Here is a 19,588-nt window from a genome sequence, read left to right as displayed (position 1 = left end):
TACTTAGCTTAATGCTGTTGAGATTCACCTATGAATAGCTTTTTCCTTCTTATTGCTGAATAGTATTCCGCTGCGTAGATATACTCTAATTTGTTTATTCATTCACCAGTGGATGGACATTTGGGTTATTTCCAGTTTGAGGTTATTATAAATAAAGCTTCTATGCACATTTGTGTACATGTCTTTGTACATATGTTTGTATTTTCTCTTGGGTAAACACCTAGAAGTGTTAATTACTGAATCATATGGTATAAAAATTGCTAAGTTGTTTTCTCAAATGGCTTCAGCACTTTGCATTCCCACCAGCAAAGTGTGAGGGTTCCAGTTGTTTTGTATCTGCACCAACACTTGTTGTAGTTGGCCTTTTAAAATTTGGCCACTCTAGGATGTGTATAATGTTATCTCATTGTGTTGTGATTTGCATTTCCCTAATCAATAATAATTGCTCATCTTTTTGTGTGCTTAGTTGCCATGCATATATCTTCTTTGGTGAAGTGGCTGTTCAAACATTTTGCCCATTTAAAAAAGTTGGGTTGTTTGCCTTATTATTTAGTTTAAAGGAGTTTATATACATTCCAATAAAAGTCCTTTGTCAGATATTTGTTTTGCAAATATTTTCTCCCCATCTCTGGCTTGACATTTCATTTTGTCAACAGTGTCTTTTCAAGACCGAAAGTTTTAATTTTGATGAAGTTCAATTTGTCAAATTTTTAGTGGTTCCTGATTTTTGTATCCTATCAAGATTACAAAGATTTTCTCCTATATTTTCTTCTGTAAGTATTATAGTTTTAGCTCTTACATTTATCTGACCTGACTTTTACATACACTTCTGAAATTAATAAAATTGTTCAAAAAGAATAGGCATGGAAAACCAGAATGAAATTATTTAGCCTTTGTAAGACATCATCTCTCCCTAGGCCCCAGATTTGATGTGACATTTTAGGGACTATTGTCTCTCACTTAGTTGTGATATGATGACTTTCTTGATTTAGGTTTCTATTGATATCTGTTGTCAACGAGAGCAAAACCAACGTGACCTGCCAGTGTTCAGTGAATAGTTCCCTCAACTTGGAATGTTCTTTCTCCTTCTGAGAAGTAAAGGAAGGGAGACATTACATGAGTTGACACCACTCCAGGCTCTCGTCCAAAACATTGTATGTGCCTCTGTCTTTCACATGAGACTGAATTTTCAAAACTCACCAGTCCCTACTACACTGCAAGCTGTTGAAAGTCAAGACCTGCGTGTTATTTTGTATCCTATGTTTGAGATGTAATTCAGTAAATGTCTTCTGAATGAAAGGAGGAATTCCTGGGTCTCTGCTGTTCTGCTGGTGAATGGAAGCTAACAGGTAGTGTGTGCTGTAGTTTCATTGTCCAATCCTCACGAACTTGGACCACTTTCCTTTAAAGCCATCTCAGTATCCCTAGGGCTTAGCACAGTGCCTGACATGCAGTAGGGAACGAACGGCAAAGAGAGAAGGGGAAGGAAATTTGTACGAAATCCCAAACACCACTCTTTATGACTTCAAGCAAGGAAACTGAGCAACCTTCAGATGTAACGTATGACGACAAATATTCGGGATATTCAACTCCTCCTGGGCAACACCACCAACACCTCTATGTTAAGTCCCTTATTTCAAATTTTGTGGGCTTGCGTGGACCCACGCTTTGCTACTAGGAGAATGCCAGGAAGACTGAAATCCTAAGTTTGGTGGATTTATAAGACTCAGAACTCACTCCCTGCGCGCACGTCAGCCCTGGTTACTTAGCAACGGGATCGATCGCTCGGCGCTCGACTCGACCCGGCCGGACTGAGACGAGGCGTTCCGGGCCGAGCCTCTCACGGCCCGCCCCCTCCGGCCCGAGTCCCCGCGGCGCGCAAGCGCGGAACGGGGTGGGTTGGGGGGAGGGGGAGTCGGTGCGCTGGCGCCGGTTGCGGGCCGTGGCGGGGAGGGGCACACGCACAAGGGGCGGGGCAGCGGGCGCCGAGAGTGGCTGAGGAGCCGGAAACGCGCCTTGGAGGGTGCGGCCCTGAGGACACTGCGGGTTGGGCCGGGCCGGGCGGGAAACGTTAGGCGAGCGGGCCCCGGGGCGGGGGGTCGTGCTGGCGGGGAGGGCCCCGAGGCGAGCTTTGCCCGGATGAGGAACAAAGCGGTGGGGCAGGCGTGCGCGACCCCCGCGCGGCCGGCAGGTGGGCTGCGCGCGGGCCCGGCCGGGGCGGGGCGAGGGCGGCCTGCGGGCCCCATGCCGGCGAGCGGGCGACTTGGCCGCCCTTGGGAGGCAGTGTCAGCAGGCCCGGGCTCTCTGGCGGCGAGGGGACGGGGGCTGCATCCTTCCCGTGTTTTGGTGACCGCCCTTGTCCTCCCCCTCAGGTTAGGTAGCCCCCCTCCCGAAGCTTCTGGAGGAAAGGCCTCGGGTGTCCCCCGGCATGCCTTATCTCGCGGCGGGGTGCGCGGCCGCCGGCCCTCGGGAGAAGTTGGGCTGCCCCGGGCGGCCCCGGGGAAGAATGGCCGCGTTTGTGCAGCGGTTGTAAGCAAGATGCGGTAGCACGTGACCCTGGAACGCAAACCCTGATGCCGGTTCTCCACCACCCGTGTGCGCGTTCCTCTGACACTTGGCCCCCAGCAGATGCATCACAGGTGAGTAGCTTGGTGAGCTCAGCGTTGGTGACGTCTTTGGAAAACATTTGGCAAATGAGACTTAAGAGTGCTTTTGTTTTTGGTGCCATTGGGCAGGTTACAGGTGCGATTGGCAAGTGGGTTTGTCCCAAAGGGAACAAAACATCCAGAAACCAGTATTGGGTTGAATATACTCTCATTAAATTTGATTTACTCCAAATGTGAGTAGTTGTTCCGAATAGCCATTACGTCGATTGTTGGCTCGTTGGACATCTTTATCCTTGCCTTTGAGTTATTTGCGCGTTTAATAATATTTTCATCTGGATTTTGAAGTGTGTTTTTAGCTCAAAACCATGTTTCACGTTGAATTTTGCTGGTTACCGTCTGGCTTGGCTGGTAATGTAGAGAAATTAAGTTATTAATTGTGCAGGCTCCGTGTTAATGTTGAAAGTACTTTGTGGTACCATGCCACTACAGTACAGAAGTGTGGCAGAGAAATAGTTACATTTGGCCATTCTTTATGAGTCCTTTCATAGGCTGTATGTTGAGGATAAGGAAGATTAAAAAAAGTTCATCCAAATTACTGAAACTGTCCATTGCATTTGCAAAGTGGCTGCATTTCAGTTAGCTTCTTATGTCATTCTAAGAAAAAGTCGTAAGATCAACAAATGGTTCATACATAGGTCACATAAACTAGAGAAGATGAAGGATATGATTCTACAATGAATGCATAGGGAAGAAGAGCGAGCTTAGTATCTTGATTCTGGCCCTTCTCCCAAGATTGCTTCCTAGCATCCCATATGGGAAAAGGAGCTAGAATAGACTTGCACTTTGGAATGAGGGAGTCTTTTGAGGCTCATACTGTAAATTCCCTTCATCTGCTTTCTCTCTGTGGGATACTAGTTACCTTTGGTTTATGGCTGCTGAGATCATCACATTTTAGTGACTCACAGCAAAGCAGAAATCTGCTGAGCCTCTCACATTAAACTCCGGTTTGAACTGGTTTGAGAAGGCCTAAGAGTCAACCTAGAAGCACCGTTTTGATTTTCATCTTGAGATGAGGTGCACAGATTAATACTCAGAAATTTTCAGCATGGAATTTGAAGCTACAGACTTTTAATTGTACTTAAAAAAATTATCGTAACCATTTTTTTGTAGGTCATTACTGCTCCAGTGGTTCTAAAGTTTTAGTTAATGTTTGTAGCTATAAAGTCACAGGAAAAGTCTGTTTTAAACCACCCCAAACCCAGAAACCTTCAAAATTGTTAGCTATCGCTTCTTTAGGCTATAAGGATTTTTGCATTCTTTTATAGCATAATTAAATACTGTTATTAATGTGCTGTCTTTCATAAGGTGTATCTCATTTGCCATGTGATGCTAGTTGTCTTTCTAGTAAAGATGAGTTTGCATTGCTTCATCCAAATCAAATACATATTTCAGAATGCCTACTCTATATAGGGTGTCGCCCTCAGCTTTGTACACTTTATTAACGTCTGGGAGCCTAGTTGTATGAGATACCTAGCCCGGAGTAAGGTTGAAGCTTATGGATAGAGAGTAATTCAGGAATAGGTCTATGTGGGACTTTAAACATACTCCACGATATAAATACACAGATCATAAGTGTTGGGACTGTAAAAGGCAAAGAGTTTCTTTTATTGTAATTGTCTTTTTCTAGTCATAGTTAAGAGTTTAGATTTCTTAAATTAGGCAGACCTGGACTTAAATGCCAATTCTGCGACTTACTAGTTTTCTTAAATTAGGCAGACCTGGATTTAAATCCCGACTCTACCACTTACTAGTTAATGTAATTTGGGGTTAAGTTTCTTAGCCTGAGTCTCAATTTTCTCCTCTCTAAAATGGGATTAAGAATAATACCTACCTCACAGTAGTTATAAGGATTAGGTGAGGTAATTACATGTTATCACTTAGCCCAGTGCCTAACACCTAAAGTAAGGGAGTAATAAGTATTAGTTGTTATTATTTTCATGTTGATTGGCAGCTGATATTGCCATTTTTCAGATTAAAAACCTATTAAGTTTTGCCTTCACTGCTAAGGAGTGTGTAGACCGATTTGGTTCCCCTTCCTGTTCTTCACCCCTCCCATGTACATAGGTGCACGCGCATGAACTTGAATCACTGATAACTCAGTATAAGCATTGGAGGTCACTGGTGACCTCCTTTGGATAGCCTGTTGGCTGGCCCCTTGAAGTTGTTTATAATATGGCAGTCTCTAAATTCTGACATAGGAACTAATACTGATAACAATCTCTAGTAGTATCTTATTCAAATCAGTATACTCTTATTCTAATGACTTTGTCAATGGCACTACAAGATGGATTTTATGGAAAAAGCAGTTCTCAGATTCTTCAGCCAAAAATGGTCTCTAGATAAAAGAAGTTTGGTGTATTGAAAAACTTTCTGACAGTATTTTGCAGCATGATCTGTGTTATTTCATTGCTGTGTGATTTGGGGCATATGACAAGCCCTCTTTGAGCCACTGTTTCCTTGGTTACCTTATTTTGTAGAATTGGTGAGCAAATATGAAGTAATTTTTTATAAAGTAGCTAGCAAAGCTTGCCTAATGAACCTTGATATGTGGAGGATATTACTAAAATTATTGATTAATTATTAAGGTATCTATACAGAATTTTAATAAAATGCTGATCCATGGAGAAGATATGGTGCTTCTTTATACCATTGGTAATCTAATTCACACCCAGTATCACTTTAACTCCTGGTAAAAGGAATTAGTAAAAATTCTTTGAGTAAGTTAAAACAGACTGTCTATAAAACTCCTGGTTTAAAGTAATAAGCCGGTTGGAGAAACTAAATACTGTGAAGGAAAAAACTTAGGTGAATTTAAAAAACAAACCCTTGTTGCCAGTGTGCTCTAAGGATTGCAAACTTTGCTTTAGATAGTGTGCTTAGGGTTTGGAGCGAGGCACACCTGAGTTAAATCCTGTTTCTGCTATATGATGGCTGAGTTAACATCTCTGAATCCCAATGACACTAGTTATCAGGGAGCTGTGAGCATAGAAATGAAGTCATAGTTGGTTAAGTCCCATTTCCCCACCTCCATTGTTTCAGGTTCTTCAGTACCTTAAACAGAGTCACTGAGGTAATTTTTTGCATAACTGGTTGTGTCTGCTCTTTCTTAGGATGAATGAAATGAACCTGAGCCCAGTGGGGATGGAGCAGCTGACTTCATCCTCTGTGAGCAATGCCTTGCCAGTCTCAGGGAGTCACCTGGGGTTGGCTGCCTCACCCACTCACAATGCCATCCCAGCCCCAGGTGAGTGGTAAGGGAGAGTGACTGAATTTCAGCACTTCATTGCATTATCAGTTCTAAATGGAGCCTACAGGGGGGTGAAAGCCCCTTTAAGAGTGGAAGGGAGAAGCCCAGCAGGTCTAAATGGTGGTTCCACATGTGGCAGCAATTTTCCTAGAGTACTGAAGTCCTAGTGGATAGAATAGGAGTAGCGGTTTTTTTCTGGTTGTTCTCTTCTTGGGTTAGTGGCCTTTTGTCTGTAGAGCTGTAGTTGATTTGGCATTTTATCTAGGGTTACCCATTCATCTGTTTTCCCCCTTGGCATTCTGTCCCTGGGTTATTAGGAGAGAATCAAAGTTACTGTAATAACTATTCCTAGAACACATGGGAAATTCAGCTTTATTTTCTATGATATCAAACTGGCAACAGCTGCAAACACACCAGGCCTAGAATTATGGTCAAAGAGGAGGTTTCAGAGATGAAGCTCCTACGTAGAACTCCCCCTGAGCCTCAGTACTGGGACAGAATAATAGTATAGGAAAAGCTCATTTTCCCCCATCGCTGTACTTTTAAAACCTTTTTATCTGGCTAGTTCAATTTTTTCTTTCTACTGAAATAGAAATGAAACAAGTAAGCCATTGAGTCTTACAGTGGCAAGACAGTGATTCTTCGGTCTTTGACATTGTAATGTATTGGATTTTATCAAAGTAAGAGTTAATGTTTAAGAGTATTTTAAATCTATTAAGTTGTTTAGTTCTCTATAGAGAATTACCTGCTTAATTACTAATATGCAGCCGTTAAATAAGGTTTGTCTAAACTAGGGTGTCTTCACATTTCTTTTAGTGTCCACAAAAGAAATTTTTTAAAAAAGTATTACTTAACTCATTTGATTATCTCTTAGGCATTCCATTTAGTGGACACTCTTATTGAGGAGGAAAAACCTATTAAAAAATACTGCCACTGGCAAAAATAATGCGAATCAGCACTGCCCAAGTTGGTGATTGTTCATTATGATACGTAGGCACAGGGTCACTTTAGCACTTGCGGATAGATATAGTCCAAGGTAAATATAAAGTACAAATTTTTAAAAATCATGAAGTACAGCGTATATACAAAAGATTATATGAAAATATGTATGTACAGTTTTATATTTAGCTTTACATTAATTTCCAAGTAGAAACATTTTTTAAATAATTAATTAATTAATTAATTTTCTTGGCTGCATTGGGTCTTTGTTGCTGCGCCCAGGCCTTCTTGTTTTTGTTTTTATTTTTTGCGATACGGGGGCCTCTCACTGTTGTGGCCTCTCCCATTGTGGAGCACAGGCTCCGGACGCGCAGGCTCAGCGGCCATGGCTCACGGGCCCAGCCGCTCCGCGGCATGTGGGATCTTCCCGGACCGGGGCACGAACCTGTGTCCCCTGCATCGGCAGGCGGACTCTCAACCACTGTGCCACCAGGGAAGCCCCTAGAAGCCCAGAAGCATATCTTTTTTTAAGTGAAACGTTCTCACCATATAAAATGGAAAATATAGTAAAGTGCAAAAATAAATTAAAAAACTCTGGGGACTTCTCTGGTGGCACAGTGGTTAAGAATCCGCCTGCCAGTGCAGGGGATACGGGTTCAAGCCCTGGTTCGGGAAAATCCCACATGCCGTGGAGCAGCTAAGCCTGTGCTGCGCCACAACTACTGAGCCCGCAGGCCACAACTACTGAGCCTGCACTCTACAACTACTGAAGCCCGTGCTCCGCAACGAGAAGCTACCGCAACGAAGTGTGGCCCCTGCTCGCCACAACTAGAGAAAGCCTGTGCGCAGCAACAAAGACCCAAATAAAGAAAGAAAGAAAGAAAGAAAGAAAGAAAATTCTTAGAAAAACAAACAACTATTCTATCACTACTCAGAGACCACTCTGAACTTTGATATATTTCTTTGATCTTTGGTATGTTTCTTCCCATTCTTTTTATCTCTTATAATTTGTTTTCTTAAATTGTATTTAAACTAGGTTTTTAATTGTAATTAAATGCTTTGATACTTAGAGCAATAGACAACTGGATGATCAAGTTGGCATTTTAAAACTAACTTGACTAAATGTAGGACTTGTTTGTGGATGTCTGCACAACACTACCTATCTGTGGATGTAAAGGGCTGCTAGGTGAGATTTTTGCCCATTGCAAAAACCTTCCTAAGAGTTGAGCAAGTGATTACAGAATTTTAAAGTACTTACTTTAAAAAAAAAAATTAATTATGGCTGTGTTGGGTCTTCGTTGCTGCGAGCGGGCTTTCTCTAGTTGCGGAGAGCGGGGGCTACTCTCCATTGCGGTGTGCGGGCTTCTCATTGCAGTGGCTTCTCTTGTTGCGGAGCACGGACTCTAGGCACGCAGGCTTCAGTAGTTGTGCCTTGCGGGCTCTAGAGCGCTGGTTCAGTAGTTGTGGCGCACGGGCTTAGTTGCTCCCGCGGCTTGTGGGATCTTCCCTGACCAGGGATCGAACCCATATCCCCTGCACTGGCAGGCGGGTTCTTAACCACTGCGCCACTAGGGAAGCCCTAAGATACTTACTTTTAATGGAGAAAAAAATTTTTTTTTGTAGGGCTGCCAGTGGCGATTCCAAACCTGGGTCCCTCCCTGAGCTCTCTGCCTTCTGCTTTGTCTCTCATGCTCCCAATGGGTATTGGGGATCGAGGGGTGATGTGTGGGTTACCTGAAAGAAACTACACCCTACCTCCACCACCTTACCCCCACCTTGAGAGCAGTTACTTCAGAACCATTCTACCTGGTAAGTGTTACAGTTATTCAGGAATTTAGGAGGAAGAATTCAGCCAGCTCTTAACTTCAGTTCTTGAAGGCTTGAATAACACTTTTTTCTGTTTGTCACTATTAGACATTAATCTTTGTGGGAAAAAATTGTTCATATTTATGTACTTTTCCTCTTAGAACATATAGGTAACATATTAACATAGCAGTTTGATTAAGCTTAATTTCTTTTTTTTTTTTTTTTTTTTTTTTTTTTGCGGTACGCGGGCCTCTCAGTGTTGTGGCCTCTCCCGCTGCGGAGCACAGGCTCTGGATGCGCAGGCTCAGCGGCCATGGCTCACGGGCCCACCTGCTCCGCGGCATGTGGGATCCTCCCAGACCAGGGCACAAACCCGCGTCCCCTGCGTCGGCAGGCGGACTCTCCCCACCAGGGAAGCCCTAAGCTTAATTTCTTAATGGCACATAAACAATTTTTCTTGTCTCCTCTAGCATCTCCTTGATTCAGTTTTTATAATTCTGCAGTTGTAATTCCTATCAACCACATGTCCTGCTTACAAGTGTCATTGTTTATTATAAATTAAAGTTTACTGAATTTTTATTCTAGAAGTATTATATACTCATTTCAAAAAATTTAGCAAATAAGGAGGAAGGGGAATCATTCATAGTCCCATCATCCATCTTTTTGGTGTACTTCCTTCCTGTCTTTTATTTGTATGTATAGGTTTTTACTGTTTTTCATAATTAACACTATATAGTACTTTCTATACAATTGTGTACCCTTTTTTTTACTTAATATTTTTCTCTATTTTTACATAGTTATTTTTCCCAACTACTGTGTGGTTTTCATAATTATCCTTTTTAATGATGCATTATATTCTACTGAGTGGATATTCCATGGTTTATTATATCTTTATTGTTGGACAGTTTTTTCCAGTTTTTTTAATAACCATGTATGAATGTCTTTGTGTATAATACTTACAAAATGCATTTAGGTGAGATTACCATAAGTGGAATTTCTTGTGCAAGAGGGTATGAACATTTTTGAGGTTATTATTGTAGATACTTTCCAAAGAGGATTTAGAAATTTAGGCTCCTACTGGCAATGCAGCAAGTACCATTTCACCACATCTTCATAAGCACGAGTGTTCAAATATTTTTTTCTGTTTTAATAAAGCAGGTATAATTGTGACTTGTTTTGAATAGAGCCTAATGTTTTATGATAGTCTAATAAGTTAAAAATTATATTTAATTTTTATTTTTCACATGGAAAATCTTTTAAATGATTTTACCTTTTAACTCTTATAGAGCAGATTTCAGCATCTTAAGACTCAGGAACTCCAGCCATGTATATATTAAAGGCAGCATTTATAAGTGATTAATTTCTAGTGACTTCAAAGGAACATAGTTAATTTTTTATGATTTCTGAGTTTCACAGGAAAAACTGAATTGTGGTATATGTATGTTGCTATTTATAAAGTATATAGATATCAAACCAAAGAAATAGGAGATTATTTTAGTTTAGTTACATTTGTAAGGAATTTGGAATTCTTTATATTTAACAATATACTGAAAAATTCCTGATATCTCATCTTTTCCTTTTCTCAGGCATTTTATCTTATTTAGCTGACAGACCACCTCCTCAGTATATCCACCCTAACTCTATAAATGTTGATGGTAATACAGCATTATCTATCACCAATAACCCTTCGGCGCTAGATCCCTATCAGTCCAATGGAAATGTTGGATTAGAACCAGGCATTGTTTCAATAGACTCTCGCTCTGTGAACACACATGGTGCCCAAAGTCTTCATCCCGCTGATGGCCATGAGGTGGCCTTGGACACAACAATCACTATGGAGAACGTCTCTAGGGTCACCAGCCCAATCTCTACAGATGGAATGGCAGAAGAGCTTACCATGGATGGTGTTGCAGGCGAGCATACCCAAATCCCAAATGGCTCCAGAAGTCATGAACCTCTGTCTGTGGATTCTGTGAGCAACAACCTTGCAGCAGAAACTGTAGGACATGGTGGTGTGATACCCATTCATGGGAATGGCCTGGAGCTCCCTGTGGTCATGGAGACAGACCACATTGCAAGTCGGGTCAACGGAATGTCTGACAGTGCCCTCAGTGACTCCATCCACACCGTGGCCATGAGCACCAACTCTGTAAGCGTGGCACTCTCTACCTCACACAACCTCGCCTCCCTAGAATCTGTTTCCCTCCATGAAGTTGGCCTAAGCCTAGAACCTGTGGCTGTCTCCTCCATCACCCAGGAGGTTGCTATGGGGACAGGTCATGTAGATGTGTCTTCAGACAGTCTTTCTTTTGTACCACCTTCACTGCAAATGGAAGACTCCAATTCAAACAAGGAAAATATGGCAACCTTGTTTACAATTTGTGAGTGTGCTTAGCCTTTTTCTTTTGGAGATATTGATAGAAAGGGCCATCATCCTTAACAGGTTTAGTCACAAAATCAGGTGTTAAGGGAGTATAGAAAGTAACTAGACTTTGGAACTTTTATTTGCCTTTGTATTGTCCTTTGTATTAATGTGGTGCCTTTTCCTCAGGTAAGCCAAACAGTATATAGACATTTTGTTGGTTCTTATAGCATCTTCCTGAAGTAAGGAAACAGTCATTTCTGTATTTTACAGGTAAGCTTAGCCTAATAATGCTTAAGGTATTTCCCAAGATTTCACAGATAGTTAATTATAGAAGTAAATTTCAGTAAGGTATTCTGTGTGACATGCCATTTGCTTTTTCAACGTAAGACATATTTATTAGATCATGTGTAATATAATTCGCATATGCATTTAAAGTGTACAGTTTAGTGGTTTTTAGTATATTGACAAGGTTGTGCAACCATCACCACTGTGTAATTCCAAAATTTTTATCGCCCCATAAAGAAACCCCATTAGCAGTCACTCTCACCCCTGCCCCCCATTCTCAGGCAACCAATAATCTACTTTCTCTGGATTCGCCTATTAGACATGTCATATAAATGGAATCATACATTATGTGGCTGTGTCTGGCTTCTTTCCAGCATAATGTTGGGATGGCTCATCCATGTTATAGCATGTATTAGTACTTTATTCCTCTTTTTGGAAGAAGAATATTCCATTGTATGCATATACCGCATTTTGTTTATCCATTTATCTTTTATGAATATTTTGTTTCTCCTTTTTGGCCATTATATTCAATGCTGGTAGGAACATTCACGTACAGGTTTTTGTATGAACATATGTTTTTAATTTTCTTGGATATAAGGAGTGGAATTCCTCGTTTTGAGGAATTGCCAGACTGTTTTCCAAAGTGGCTGCACCATTTTACATTCCCAGCATCTGTGTATGAGGGTTCCATTTTCTCTACATGTTTGCCAAGACTTTTTTTTTTAATACCCATTGTAGTGGGTGTGAAGTGGCATCTCATTGTGGTTTTAATTTGCATTTCCTTAATGACTAATGATGTTGAACATCTTACATGTACTTATTGGCCATTTGTATATCTTTGAAGGAAACCTGTAAGCATTTTTTGCAGTATGAATTCTGAATCTCCTTTGTTTGAAGAGTTAACATGGTTTCTTGTTAAGAGCATTGGAGAATAAGTTCTCATAGAGTGTAGGGGATCTCTAGTCTGATATTCAAAGAATTTTTAATCAAGTAGTACTCGAAGAAGTAATATATTATTACTGCTTTGGCTAAATATGAAAACTTACTAATATTTTATGCCATTTAAGGAGTAATTTCTAATGGATTTCTTAGGAGAAAAAGGCACCTAGAAGGCTGCGATTCTAAGGTTTATGTATTTACAACTATTTTGTGAATGAATTTGGAAAGTTTGAACACAATCATTGACTAAATAGGGTCATTAATACTACTGTTAAGGTAGCAGTGAGAAAGGAAAGTAAAAGAATAGAGCAGAAGATTTATAGAGAAGGAGGACACTCCTGAGCTTGTAAAAGTGAAGTTACAGTAAGCACAGAAAACAGAATATGAATTCAGCGTTTTTTCTGACAATGCAAAAAGACCGCATGAACAATAAGAATTAAGAATGTTAAGCAAATATGTCTGCAAGAATATGATTCACCTGCTGTCCCAAAGAGCAGGTTGCATATTTTTTTTGACTTAAGAGCTTGTCATCAAAGCGTGGTCAGCCAGTTTGTTAATAGTGAAGCAAAAGAGAGCAGTGGTGCAGCTGGCTCTGACTTTGTTGTGCTCTGTTGTCATCTCTGTTTTGGCTTTGCATCGCTACAGCATTTCAACTCAGTTTCCTCTTATAGTTTGGTAGAATTGGAATCTTTTGGACTTTAGAACATCATATCTCAAGGTATTACTTATCTACTCAATGTAAGGAATAATATACTTGATTCTTGAAGTAATGTAGGCTTATTTTTTGATCAGTCTTTCTCTTACGCATTGAATAGAAAACTTGTCCAGTTGGATCAAAAGAAAAATATCAAATGTTGCTGAAGAGAGATATAACAGTGGATATATATTTTAGTGTAAGAAAGTAGTTCTTTGATCAGAGAATTTCTGCTAGAACCTTGCTTCGTACTGGTTACATTTTAATAATTTGTATTTAAATAAAAAAGCAGGTGGTCATTCATTTGCCTGCTAGAACTGACCCCATTTATGTCTCAAATTTCCCATCTGCAGGGTGCACTCTCTGTGACCGAGCCTATCCCTCAGACTGCCCAGATCACGGACCGGTGACTTTTGTTCCTGACACTCCAATAGAGAGCAGAGCGAGGCTTTCTCTCCCAAAGCAGCTTGTTCTCCGCCAGTCAATTGTGGGAGCAGATGTTGGTAAGACCCTTGGAACCATAAAACCCCATCAGAGGTTCTTCTTCCTTTGTAGGGTGAAGTTGTAAAAGTGGATGTGTGTAATTTAGTGATTATTTGGTTGATCCAGAAGTCAGTTTATAGCTGAGATTTATCCTTTTACGGAATATTTGTCTTGTCCAGGGGTGACAGCAGTACATCAAGTTGAAAAGTTTATTGGAAAAGTTCCCCTTTCTTAGAATCAGAATTGAATAGAGGAGAGAATCCTAGCCTGAGTCTTTGAAGACTTGACTTTTATTTTCAGCTGTATCATCCACTATCAATAATCATGACAAAGCACTCCTTGAAACTTAGTTTCTTTTATAAAACATTGAAAATTCACCATTGATAACTTCTTTATCACTAAAGATATTTACATTAGATGTTTGTAAATTGCCTAATACTCCTTAGGAAAAGGTAATAAGAAATGTAGACTGCCAAAGTATGCTTATCCATATTGGAACTTCACATGGTATCTGCATCACTGTGCCATTCTTCGAAAATACAATACTAGGTTCGTTATTCTTTCAGGTGTAACTTAGGCATGGGTCAATTGAAAGCAATAAACAGCTTAGATAGTAAAGAGCAGTGCTTTAAGCACAAGTGATCTTAGAAGTTTGATTTATTTTGTGGTAATTGCTTTACTTTTTTATGATAGAATGATGTTCTCTAGTCTTTTTTATGTATCAACTCCAAAATAACGTATTTGGAGGGACATGGTTTGGTTCCTTGTGTATAAAAATGGTTCAGGAATTTCTGATACTGCTTCTTACTCTGCTTATTTATTCTGAGCCCCTATCTAATCTGTTTATTACTTTTTCCTTATTTACAGGATAGGACCCATAAGACTTACCTACCTCTCAGGAGTGCTAGAATATCAGTAGTACTTAGGTTCATTGAAAATAAGATTCTTTGTATGAGTTAAGCTACTCTCTTCTCTATCTGATTAGATGTTTAAATCATTGATTGTGTAGTTCATGTCCTTCCACTGATAGGTGTATGGACTGGAGAAACCATTCCTGTGCGGACTTGCTTTGGGCCTCTTATTGGCCAGCAAAGTCACTCCATGGAAGTAGCAGAATGGACAGACAAGGCAGTTAATCATATCTGGAAGGTCAGTGTTTATGAAACTTTTCTATGACTTTTGGTTGCTTTTACTGTAATGAGGTAGTTAAAAACTTAGCCAAGATTCATACAGTGCCTTTCACTTATCAGTCATTTAATAGTACATTCTCTCTGTTCTTAGTAGCCAACTTATTATACATAGCAAAACATCAGGTATTGAATATGGAAGATAAACTGTTTTAGTCTCCATTTTGTTAGATAATGATTATTCATTTTTATTACTTGTGGCAGCTGAGGCCATGGACTTTGTTTATATGTTGAAAGTCTTATTTTGTAATCAACTAAAACATTCCTCAAATATTTAGCTTGGGAAACAATTCTAGAATTGGAAGCTAAGATTATTTCTCTAGTTTTCTAACGGAAGGGGCTAGAAACTTAAGTTTTTGATATAAACAGCTATTCCTATAACATGTTTATATAGAATTTTAGTCAATAGGTTGAGAATGATGCCTGCAAAAATTGAAGTAAGGGGGAAATGGGTCTTGTGATAGTTGGAAAGGTAGAGTGCCACTGGCATTGGGGACTTTAATTGTGGTATCCAGGAGTAAACATAGAGGAATGCTACATGCATTGGAGAAATAATGAGAAGAGGTGGTTCTCTGACCTTCATGTCCATTCATGTGGTAGGTGGTGAAGACAAGCGGACTGTTTCTTATGTTTTTTCCAGTCAAGCCAAAATGTGAATAATCAAGAGCAACATGATTCTATACACTGAGCACTAGCTGTAGGTCTCTAGTGGTCTTTATTGTACTGCTGGAAATAGGGGGACTGGTGAAATGACAAACATTTGAGAAGACAACCATGTATTTTCACACTGACTAGGAAAGTTTGTACCTACTGCAAAGTAAATGAGATTATTGCTAGGCTAAACTTAGCAGCATTGTGTATCACTTTTCAGTTCATCTGATGTGTATGTTTGCCTTTTGTTGACAGATATACCACAGTGGTGTCCTAGAATTCTGCATCATTACAACTGACGAAAATGAATGTAATTGGATGATGTTTGTGCGCAAAGCCAGGTAAGAGTAGACTTGGATGAAAGAAATAGTTACGATTCAGATGTTTTTCAGTAGGAAGCTTTGAATAAAATAGGGAAGAATCGAAGAATCCAAATGACAGTGATATCTGAACATACCTTAAAGCCTAAGACTTTTCACCTTCTTCACCCCAGTAGTTGTTGACTAAGGGTTATTATAAATGAAAATATAAGAAACTATCCTTGTTTTGTGAACAGTTTATTCAACTTACTAATGCAGTAAGGAATGATACAATTACCATTGACCTTGCAAGTGGGTACCTTTTCTTTTTTTTTTTTTTGCTGTATGCGGGCCTCTCACTGTTGTGGCCTCTGCCGTTGCGGAGCACAGGCTCCGGATGCGCAGGCTCAGTGGCCATGGCTCATGGGCCCATTTGCTCCGCGGCATGTGGGATCTTCCCGGACCGGGGCACGAACCTGTGTCCCCTGCATCGGCAGGCGGACTCTTAACCACTGCGCCACCAGGGAAGCCCGGGTACCTTTTCTTTATATTAGCTATTAGTCAACCCCTTAGGCTGCTGTTGTGGTTAATTCTTGTTCAGCTATCTATTTCTGTGTCTTTGTTATATTGTTTTAAGACTTTATTTATTTTTCTTCCAGTAACAGACTGTAGTATTTCTGACTATAAAGGACGATATTGAAGTAAGAATTGTGTTTCTATGCAAGTTACTCCTAATAGGTAGTATAGGGAATTAGAGAAATGACCCAGAGAAATAGTACATCTAAGTTTTCATATAGGATTTTGCTGTAGGGATATGATGTGTTTAGTGTATATTTCAAAATTAATATGCTTGATGGGAGTTCCCTGGTGACCTAGTGGTTAGCATTCTGGGCTTTCACTGCTGTGGCCTGGGTTTAATCCTTAGTCGGGAAACTGAGATCCCGCAAGTCTTGTGGCACAGCCAAAAAAATTTTTTTAAATTAATAAAATAAATTTAATATGCTTCATTTGTTAAATGTGATAACTTAGGAATCGGGAAGAGCAGAATTTGGTGGCTTATCCCCATGATGGAAAAATCTATTTCTGCACCTCACAAGATATCCCTCCTGAAAATGAACTGCTTTTTTATTACAGCCGGGATTATGCTCAGCAGATTGGTAAGTTTATGTAAGACTTGTTTGCTATGAATCTAGCATAGTAAAAGCACCAAGGACCAGTAGTAGAGTTTTGGGAATGATTTACATGTAAGCTGAAACAAATCCCATACCTTTGTGTATATAAAAGCAGGATATTACCCCATGTTAAAAGTGTTAAAATCCGTGAGATTCTTCATAAGCTAATTGTTATTGACCAGACAGTATGAACTTTTGTGTTAGGACTTTGATTTGTGGAATTTGAAGTTCCTATGTTCCTTTTGAACCATTACAATTTAATTTCATAAAGGACAGCAAAGCTTCTTGAGTTGGTTTAACCTTCATAGGCTTTTTCTTGCACTGTGTCATGATGACAAGTGATGTTTAGGAGTGTGTATACTACAAAATCTTAAGTTTTTTTCCTAGGAAAGGTGCCTTATAATCCAGTATTTACCAAGTGTTCCCTATGTATGTGCCTGACACGCTATCTGAGATGCTGGGACTAGAGCATTGAACAAGATGTTTTAATTTTACAGGTAGTGGGCAAGCTGGAAATTTTGGTAGAAGGGAGAATTATAAGCAATAGTTACTAATATCAACAAGTTTTTAAATTTAAGTATCAGGAGACATTGAATAATCTTTCTCTTAAGGTGTTCCTGAACACCCAGATGTGCACCTCTGTAACTGTGGCAAGGAGTGCAGTTCCTATACAGAGTTCAAAGCCCACCTGACCAGCCACATCCATAACCATCTTCCTAGCCAGGGCCACAGCAGCAGCCATGGGCCAAGCCACAGCAAAGAAAGGAAGTGGAAGTGCTCCATGTGCCCCCAAGCTTTTATCTCTCCTTCCAAACTTCATGTTCACTTTATGGGTCACATGGGTATGAAGCCCCACAAGTGTGATTTCTGTAGCAAGGCTTTTAGTGATCCCAGCAACCTGCGGACCCACCTCAAGATACATACAGGTAAGTTGTGTTGGACCATCAAAGTGGAATTTTGAAAAATTAGAAATTAGTAAGGCCTTGGCAGCAAGATAGTCTTGCAGGTAGAGTTGAGATCAGATGTTAGAAAGAATCCAGCTGGCTGTCAGCAGGACTTTGTTGGGTCATAAATCTTGGTGGGATAACTGCCTCCTCAGAGAGAATTACTTCTCGTTATTAAGTTGCTTCACTTTCCAGGTGCCCCCACCATAGTTTGAAGGTGACTGGAAAAATGCAGTTAATAATCAGGAAGTTGATGTATGTGTTTGGGCCTAAAGGGAATTCTACAGAAACAGCCTGAGCCTCCCATTAGAGCTCACCCCTGGTCACCAGCCACAGCCAGTTTCTTTCCTTTGAATATTGCTCAGTAAACACTGCCAAAATTTGTTGAGTTTCTATTTTCTAAACTCCATACAAACCAACCCCTTTCTCTTAGCACTTACTTTTTTCACTTACTTTTTTACTTTGCTATAAAGTAACTGCTTTAGTTTCGTTTTCTTGGCTGGGTCATTCATTCTCCAAATCTTTGAAAGTAAAGCTTTTCCTCATTCTTTTCCATTAAGACTGAGTAGTCGCAGCAGAGACCATATGGCTCACAGAGCTTAAGATTCTGACTGACCTGTAAGAAAAGGTTTGCTAACCCCTGACTTAGAGTAACTTTATTTCTTTTTTTTTTAATATAAATTTATTTATTTATTTTTGGCTGTGTTGGGTCGTTGCTGCGTGTGGGCTTTTCTTTAGTTGCGCCGCGAGTGGGGGCTACTCTTGGTTGCTGTGCGGTGGCTTTTCTTGTTGCGGATCATGGGCTCTAGGTGCACAGGCTTCATTAGTTGCGGTGCGTGGGCTCAGTAGTTGTGGCTCGTGGACTCTAGAGTGCAGGCTCAGTAGTTGTGGTGCACGGACTTCATTGCTCCGTGGCATGTGGGATCTTCCTGGGCCAGGGCTTGAACCTGTGTCCCCTGCATTGGCAGGCGGATTCTTAACCACTGAGCCACCAGGGAAGTCCCTATTTCTGCATTCTTAAAAGGATTTTATTTCATCCCTGGTTTATGAGGTCATATTAAATGTTTTAAAAAAGAATACTAAAATGTAGGTTGTAAAAATATGTTTGCTTATAGGCAAGTACTAGATTTCATGAGTTTTTAAAAAAAAATAATTGAATTAAGTTGGGCACTGGGGTTATAAGTGATTTTTTTTCCAGAGTTTATATCATGTGTTAGCTATAAACATTAAAAAGTGTGTGTGTGTGTGTGTGTGTGTGTGTGTGTGTGTGTGTGTAGGTAAGCAGTCCTAGGAGGTCAGATTTGTTAGCTTCACTAGCTTTAGTTGCAGAATATAAATTCAGTGGCTCTGAGTGGCTCTGGGTAGACAGTCCCAGAAAGTGAAGTTCCAGTTTACAGTCAGTTCTGTTTTATTCCTGCCTCTGCTACATACCCATACAGTGTGCCTCTTCATCCTGAGAATGCTCGTGGCAGTTTTATTGATGGTATGGTAATTCGGGTTGATGTGCAGGTCAGAAGAACTACAGGTGCACTTTGTGTGACAAGTCTTTCACCCAGAAGGCTCACCTGGAGTCCCACATGGTTATCCACACGGGCGAGAAGAACCTCAAGTGTGATTACTGTGACAAGCTGTTCATGCGGAGGCAGGACCTCAAGCAGCACGTGCTCATCCACACACAGTGAGTCGCCCGCAGCCCAACACCCCTCGGGCGGGGAACGAGGCTTGTCATCTGTCTCCTGCCTTGGCACCCGTCGGTGCCTCCTGTGTTCCATGTAGCCAAGCAGAGGTTGGAAAACTAACGTTTTGGTTTATCCTGGAAGATTTCACTTGTTTTTCTTATTTTTCACCTCTACTCTCTGTATTTCCTTTTTTTTCATATTTTCAAAACATCATTTCATTAACAAATTTCTA

The 19,588-nt window shown here is 40.4% G+C and overlaps 1 protein-coding gene across 6 annotated transcripts in view; it reads left to right on the top strand.

The window, feature by feature from the left end:
- Window positions 1–2,086: 2,086 nt before the first annotated feature.
- Window positions 2,087–19,588, top strand: part of PRDM4 (PR/SET domain 4) — a 37,153-nt gene continuing 19,651 nt past the window's right edge. For 4 of the 6 annotated variants that reach the window (XR_009521255.1, XR_009521257.1, XR_009521256.1 and 1 more), the window contains exons 1-11: window positions 2,087–2,191; window positions 2,373–2,639; window positions 5,777–5,910; window positions 8,476–8,661; window positions 10,245–11,039; window positions 13,295–13,444; window positions 14,455–14,573; window positions 15,518–15,603; window positions 16,591–16,718; window positions 17,345–17,659; window positions 19,187–19,355. Coding sequence is in view for 3 of the 6 variants with exons in the window: in XM_060025550.1 (XP_059881533.1) it covers window positions 2,629–2,639; window positions 5,777–5,910; window positions 8,476–8,661; window positions 10,245–11,039; window positions 13,295–13,444; window positions 14,455–14,573; window positions 15,518–15,603; window positions 16,591–16,718; window positions 17,345–17,659; window positions 19,187–19,355 (2,093 nt within the window). In the remaining 3 variants the exon portion in view is untranslated. The remainder of the gene's footprint in view (window positions 2,192–2,372; window positions 2,640–5,776; window positions 5,911–8,475; window positions 8,662–10,244; window positions 11,040–13,294; window positions 13,445–14,454; window positions 14,574–15,517; window positions 15,604–16,590; window positions 16,719–17,344; window positions 17,660–19,186; window positions 19,356–19,588) is intronic. The other 2 variants (XM_060025552.1, XM_060025551.1) reach the window with 2 other exon arrangements.

Source organism: Delphinus delphis, chromosome 11 (genome assembly GCF_949987515.2).
Source record: "Delphinus delphis chromosome 11, mDelDel1.2, whole genome shotgun sequence".
NCBI classification, from domain to species: domain Eukaryota; kingdom Metazoa; phylum Chordata; class Mammalia; order Artiodactyla; family Delphinidae; genus Delphinus; species Delphinus delphis.
This window is presented reverse-complemented; position numbering and strand designations above follow the sequence as displayed.